Below are 7,646 nucleotides of genomic sequence, written 5' to 3' on the forward strand. Positions count from 1 at the left end.
TAAATATAAATTCCACGTACTTACCCAAGAAATACACTCAATATACACACCAAAATTCTATATTTTATTGGCTTAACCATTTTAAGTCGCAACGTGAACATTTTAAAGTTCTTTTTTCACTGTTTATTTTGTCGTCATATTAAAAAAGCAATTTATCATAATTTACTTTAAGACTGTAATAACACACATCAAAACAATGAATAAAATTTAGAACAAACCACAATGTTTTATTAAATGGAACTATTTAGTTGAATTAACTTACTTCAACTAAATCATTGGAATTGAAATCATTTAGTACTGAATGTTGAAATTATTAATGTGATTTATAATTAGTGGTGAAATGGATGCATTTTTAACGATGTTTTAATTATCTTTGATGATACAGGATACGTTACGATAAAGTTACTACTAAAGGAATTTTACAATGTGACGATAATGAAAGATAATTTGATGTTTGCGGGTACTTGTATATTTTCTTCAAAAACTGATTTAATTATTCCATTTTGCCTATATTTACTATTGAGATTTTCATTTAGTCCTTAGAAAATATATCATACAAAAACTGTCTGTATCCATCCTTGTCCATTGAATATAAAACTCTCGCATTTGGTTCCTCTGATGTGAAATTATTTGTATTGATGCCCCTTTCTACACCTGCAAACAAAAACAAATAAATCCTACTTAATACTATAAATGCGAAAGTTTGTAAGGATGTGTGTGTGTTTGTTGCTCTTTCACGCAAAACCTACAGAAAAGATTGCAATGATATTTAACTTTTACTTTCGCATTTATGATATTACTATACTTAGACGTATGTTTATCCATCCTTTTGTTAAATAACGAATTTAAAGTATTCCTTTTAAAATATACTCACCACACAAACCAATACTGTTACTGGACAACTTCCAATCAGCGAGAGCTTCATTAAGCACGGCTGCCATTACAGCTGGATCCAATAGCACCCACTGAGGCGCCTGAGCCGGTATCGAGACGCGTTCAAATTTGTTCATGTGCTGCATTATTTTACTTGGTATTGCGCCCAAGACGTTGAGACGCCAGTCCTGGAATAGAATTGAAAGCTTATCTGTTATCCCAGTATATAAGTGTTTAATATATGGTGTTATCGCTCACGAGGTTTGCTTTTAAAATCAATAGTTCAGGAATTGTATGGTTCACTTGCATAAATATGTACCCATATTGTTTTAGTATTTCATATATGTACTTATTATGTTCTATGAAATTACGCACGTGAGCTTAGAATCGAGGGGTTCGATTGTTCGATGGGTTCGATTCCCGGTGTGGCCGCAAAAAAAAAGGTCTCGGTCCGGGAGGACACAGAAGGCTGATCACCTACTTGTCCATAAAGAAAATCGATCAGTGAAACAGATGTACATCATCTGCCTATGGGGCAGATGATGTACATCTTTTTGTTTGTTTGTCTGTTCCCCACTAGGGGACACGGGACTTCACTTTTAATTCCAACATGAAGTGTTCAAAATTTACCGTTTCTAGGGTTGCGCTCTTTCGAATTGACGAGAAGGGCACTATGCTAAGGTCATTGGGTTTGCTGCCATTCGTTGTTATATGATACGCTTCTGCATCCATAGCCGCATTGAATTCTGCTGTGTCGTAAGTTTCATCTGAAAGAAGAACACAAAAAAAAATCGATGTATAAATCATGATGTTTACGAAACACTAGGCTCACAAAATTCACATTCTTGGAAAAATCATTATTGAAGCAGGCGCAAGAAGGAACACAGAGACGAGAACACAAGAGCACTTCTAGGAAGAGAGTGAGATGGAAAGACTTGCAGAAATGTGGCGCAAAGGAAGAAAGAAAGGGTCTAAAAATATTGAAAAACGCCGACTCGAACTTCGCAAAATCACATCATTTGTTCGAGGAGACAGAATAAAAGACAAAAATCATCAATCAGTGTTTATTAATTTTTACAAGTAATTATTGATGAATTTAAGTTATTGTAAAAATAATTTATTATTGTATGTTTTCTTGTTGGTTAACGTGGGAGAAGACTTCAATGGGAATGGGTTTCATAGGGAAGCACCCATTGGTTTTAGGTGATTTGCGTTTTGATCTTTTTAGTATTTTAGGCCAGTCCGATACTTTTGTCAGTCTTCGGGAATCCTTAATATTTACTTCATAATAAATTGGTTATTAAAAGAAGCTAGCAGTGATTGAGATTATAATATTTCAACTACGTTTCTTTTTTCAATCACGATCACAAAAGAGAAATTGGTTGGTTTTATAAATGTTTAGTATTAAATTATCAAACTCAAGAAAAGAGGAGGAGAAGGAGGTTTTCTATTCGACTGTATTAATTTTATTTGTAACTCAGTACTTTCGACTTGTTGAACAGATTTTAATGATTCTTTTATTATTTGAAAGCTGTTGCCTCCCGTGTAGTCAAATGGTCCCATTGCAATTGAATTTTTATTATTTAATTCAAGGACGATTAAGGATTTTGTTACATATAATTCTGTTTAATTATATAACTTTAATGATATGTAAATTATATAATTATACAATAAAGCTTTAATAAACAAACTCACAGGCAGCCTAAAGTAAACCGGTTAAGTATATGAAATCTTAATATGAAAAACCTTGTGTCAATAATAATATGTTTGTTGCCACTAAACTCAGACAACATATTTTGGTCATTGCAATTTGTCTGACTGATTAAATATAACATTGTAATAGTTATTTTAAAAAAATATAAAAAAATAAGACATTTAAAAATAAATTAAGTTCATATATTTAGAGCTTTAAAGCGTCTGATAAAAGTTTTGGCCCATGGAAGGCGTCTGATTTTTTTTATATGACTTTAGAATAATATTCTATAAAACATTTATAAAAATCAGTCTGATTTTTAGTGACCTTTCTCACCTGGTACCTGCGCAGGTGTCACCGGGCAAGTTCCACAAACATTCAGGTATTAAAGAGTACACAAGATACTACTATGAACCGAAAGTTACATGCTTTAGAAAATAAGTTGTGTCTTACGGCTCTGGGATCTTACTCTAATACGTGTGTATGGTTAAGCGTATGCCGTAAATAAATATATTTACCATATATATTTCCCGCACCCACATACAACTGGGCAAGCCGAGATCTAAACTTTGGGTCCAACTTGACTGCCAAAGCTATGTTTGTCAACGATCCAATTGCAGCTACTGTTAATTGACCTGGAAATTAAATTCATGTCATCGTTAGTACCTAGAAATTGAATGTTGTGTGAACTTGTTAGTTTATTATTGTGACGTAATAAGTCGGTAGTGATTCGTTTCTGAATCGCGCAAGCGATGTTCTTGCTACCGAGCATATATACAACTTGCCAACCGCCGACATGTTGTGCAGTCGAGGATCCTCCATTTTTCGATGTAGGAAGTACACCTTCCATCCTCTACAAGCCTACGTCAGATACGATTCAGGTGGGAAAAATTTACCTTCATATTTCCTAGCCAGCCTTACAAGAGCCATTGCAGCATGTTCAGACTGAGGGGCTATGGCCTCATAATCTTCTACCTCGTTGTCACCAAGACCGTCATAACCGAAGAAGTAGTCTGATTCAATGCCTGTTATAAACGCGGTTTTACATCCCCGATATATGGGTACCTGCAATGTAGTGAAAACATTCATGTATTTTATGCAGTCGCGAATACCTACAAACAAACAAAAACTTATTATTGTGCACGAATTGATAATAAAATGAAAAACATTACGTCCATTTTAATATTTTAAAGCTGAAGAGTTTGTTTGGTTGAACGCGCTAATGCTTATGTATTTCTGGTCCGATTTGAAAAATTCTCTCAGTGTTAGATAGCCCAATTATTGTGGAAGGCTATATATATAACTTTAGATTATCACGTAGTTACGTGGGTAATACCGCGGGGCACATCTAGTTGTAACTATAGAGCGATCTGTGGTATGTAGTATGGTAATATATAGATAGATATACTTTAAATAGCTCGAGTTATTGCTTAATTTGACTCGTGAAAAAAAATAGAATAATAACACTGTGCACAATTGCTACTCCCGTATTAGAAAGAGATCTATATCCTACTAGAAAAGAGAAATAAAGCTTAGGGCCGTGGTTTCGTCAGTGTAGTCTAGAGGAATCTCACACATCACAGTTATCGCTTGCGTGGGATTTCAAACAATTAAACGGTTTAGTGGTTAAAGCGTGAAGAAGAGAGACAGACAAACCTGCATTAATCGTATTAGTAGAGATTAAATAAGCGATTCTTAATTTAACAAATTATAAATAACCCAATTACTTACATTCAGTCTGTCAGCGATATTCAATATCCTCTGAGTATTCTTGAAAGCTTGGCTTTCATTGACATTACCATGGACTGTCGTGATAGCAATCACTTCTGGACTGAAATATACAAATGGTTCTTAAGTGCTAGTTGGCAAAGGAGCTAGTGAATATTTGCAGAGACTATAGGGAAAGGATCGATGGAGGTTATAAAGAAAACGACTAGGAATGGTAAGGAAAAGGATGTAAGCCTCCGGCTCCTCCACTCACCGAACGAAACACATTAACATGATACTATTTCATGTTGGTCTGTGAGGGTGTGGTACCTTCCCCGGTGCGAACCGGCCGGCGGATTCGTGCCAAAGAGTGCTCGACTCCCAGAATAAAATACAAAGTCAACCCAAATCAAGTCAAGTCAAAAAGAAGAACGTTTCTAATATGGGTTGAGTATAACAATTAAACTGTGTCTACTTTGTGATCCCTCGGCTTGGGTCACAAGCTAGATGTTGACATGTGGTTAAAAATTGACAGCGCAATGACAGTCCCGGGGAGTTACCCGGTTGGTTCGGTTATACCGATATCTCCGTACAAAGTTTCATTCAAATCGGTTCAGTGGTTTAGGCGTGAAGCAGAGACGGACCGACAGAACGACAGTCAAACACTTTCTTATTTATTATATTAGTAGTATTTACTAAAAATGTTACTTCAGAGGCATCTATGCTATACAGCACTAAATGCAATATTTTATGTACAATGTAGTATTTTAAATCATGAAATATTTTCATATTTTCGTGACTTTTGATAATACATTTTGTTGTTAACTCATACATTCATACTCGTCATTTACATTGTATTATTCAGACTACCTAAATACATAGCTTTGAACGCCCACATACCTACCTAGTCCTTATAATTTTCGAAATTTTAATAGACCGTATCGGATGCATAACTAATCAGTGACCATCATAAGCCATTTAAGAACCAATTTTAAATGATATTGTAGTCGTGATTATAGTATAATTATATAATTGTTATAGCAGTTAAACTTGATTTCAAAACTTGCCGTCATCTTCGTAATATATGTATCTATATTTGGGAATTGCTGTATTGAAAAATGTTTTCGTAGGCACTTACAAGCAATTAATTATAAGAGGAAATGTTTTTAATGTTCATAATTATAAAATTTTATTTCAAATCACATTTTGAGTTATTTGAATAAGTATTTATATCTATTATAAAAATACTACATTGACGCATACAACATTACAGAAACATAAATTAGTTTTAGGTAGCTTTGAATAACGTTTAATCTATGTATCGCTTAGTCGTGATTACTTATGAAACTAAATACCTACGCCTTAAAACTTAAGACAAAATGTCATGTCATATTTATTTTATTTAAGTTACAAAGAATTCTTAAATTATATTACGAAGTATTTTGTAAATTGAGTATTTTGTATTTATAAACATATCGAACTTACCCATTAAAAGCTTTCTCGTACAGTAAAGCCATAAAAATTGCAATTGCATCATCCGCACCTCCATCGTGGTCTATCACTAATTTTCGTCTGGTATCTTTACTGTCGCTAAAATTCAAACAAACATCTAAACTTAAAAATAAAAATATCTCAACTTTTCCAGTTCCAGCTAGTATATCGAATTTGTAGTTATTTCCAAAAACTGCCTAATAATATATATCTTACGTTATCTTAAAATGAAATAATCGCACTTAACTAACCAAAGAATAAACAGGAATATAAGGAGCACGCATTTTAATAATTGATTCGACATTTCAAAGCGAGTATGCGAAGTGAATGATCGAACTATAATGTGTTTATTACGACAACCATTCAACTGTTTTTTATTTTAGCTGGACGTGTGGTTCACCGGCTGAAGGCCGGCTTTTAGGGTGCTGTTGTTAAGATAACGGAACCTTTATATCTATATTAATATTTCATGAACATGTATAGTTTATGAATACTACTATAGGCTATGTATATATATATATGTACCACTGGCGAAGCTGGGTCTGACTGCTAGTTATATGGAGTTAGCACTGTTTGTTCGTATTTTTGGCTTTGCAAATAAAGTCTTAAAATGCTCAACTCAACTCAACTCTAAATCTAAATCTGGAATACTGCCAGAATGAAAAAAAATTAATACGTTATTAATAATCTAATATTTTTGCTTTGATTTTACATACTCTTATTATTAACACTTGCTTAAGTTGATGGATCAGAGATCAGGAACGATGAGAGTTATTATAAACGTGATACTGTATGGGTATGAATAGATGGATGTTTCTCCCTCCCTTTTATACGTAACTACTGAAAAGAATCGAGTTAAAATTGAAACAGTTTACACTGTGTCAAATAGTACACAAATAATTTGCGAGTACCAGATAGCAAAAAATGAGATTGTCTTAAATTTACGTTTTTGGTACAATTAAATCTATACTGTAAGTATTATAAAGCTTAAGAGTTCGTTTTTTGTTTGTTTGGACCTCATCACGAATGCTCCAAACGGTGAAGGAAAGCGTCGTGAGGAAGCCCGCCCGAAGTTGGTCAGTCTGGTTGCCCGTGACCCCAGTGGAAACAAATATGGGCTGATGATGGTACTGATTACATAAGAGCATATGATCATCACGAAAAAGATCATCAGTTAAAAAAATAACCCCAATCTGTCTACAGAACCCGCATTGCGCCAAGCTTGACTCGCACTTAACTTATAATGTAATTTCCGATTAATTTAAAGCGGTTTATTCGTTTATCGATCATTTAACATGTTCTACATCTATAGAATATGTAAAATTACTAGCTTTCCTTTCGCGGCTTCGTCCGCATGGTTGGAGACTACGTAATACCGCGTAATATATCTCAATTCTTTAATCGACCGTCAAAATTTTAATTCTCACGCCATCTTTCGGAATTTATCAATTTGTGGAGTGATTCAAAGGCGCTTGTCAATTTTTTTTTATTTTTTATTAACACAAAGGGTTTACGAATAGCTAAAAATGTAAAGAATGTTATTCAATTGTCAATGAGTATCTACTAATCATATATTTATGATAAAGCAGAGAGAATAAGTAAATAACATGTCAGACCTAATACTAATATATCTGATTATTATTTTTAACTAAAATAGTACAATTAAATTATCTAATTTATATTAAACATTCATTAAGAATATAAAAAAAAAACTTGTTCGGAATGTAATTAATCATTTAATTATTTAAATTAATTGCTTAACAGTCATATAAGACTTAAAAATTAGGAAACAAAACATGCAATATTTTATAGACTCGCAACCCTGAGTTATGTTTGTTGAATGATAATTATTATTTATATTTTGAATCTAGGTGCAAGGAAG

At 33.4% G+C, this 7,646-nt stretch overlaps 1 protein-coding gene across 1 annotated transcript; it reads right to left on the reverse strand.

Annotated features, from left to right (window-relative positions):
• Positions 1-446: 446 nt before the first annotated feature.
• Positions 447-6,142, reverse strand: LOC119830310 (probable uridine nucleosidase 2). The gene is made up of 8 exons (XM_038353275.1): positions 6,016-6,142; positions 5,759-5,863; positions 4,298-4,397; positions 3,463-3,631; positions 3,085-3,201; positions 1,504-1,640; positions 875-1,061; positions 447-654 (listed from the first exon to the last, which is right to left on the reverse strand). The coding sequence occupies exons 1-8, from the start codon at positions 6,066-6,068 to the stop codon at positions 533-535; spliced, it is 990 nt and encodes a 329-aa protein (XP_038209203.1). The 5' UTR covers positions 6,069-6,142; the 3' UTR covers positions 447-532.
• Positions 6,143-7,646: the final 1,504 nt, after the last annotated feature.

The sequence above is a fragment of the Zerene cesonia genome, chromosome 11, assembly GCF_012273895.1.
Source record: "Zerene cesonia ecotype Mississippi chromosome 11, Zerene_cesonia_1.1, whole genome shotgun sequence".
NCBI classification, from domain to species: Eukaryota; Metazoa; Arthropoda; class Insecta; order Lepidoptera; family Pieridae; genus Zerene; species Zerene cesonia.

Bases quoted from the DNA above. Each gene is read 5' to 3' on its own strand.
- LOC119830310 (XM_038353275.1), bottom strand. From the start codon at position 6,068: ATGTCGAATCAATTATTAAAATGCGTGCTCCTTATATTCCTGTTTATT. The intron at 4,398-5,758 runs GTAAGTTCGATA...TGTATATTTCAG, and splicing joins TACGAGAAAGCTTTTAATGG to TCCAGAAGTGATTGCTATCA. The intron at 1,062-1,503 runs GTAAATTTTGAA...ATTCTATTCCAG, and splicing joins AGAGCGCAACCCTAGAAACG to GACTGGCGTCTCAACGTCTT.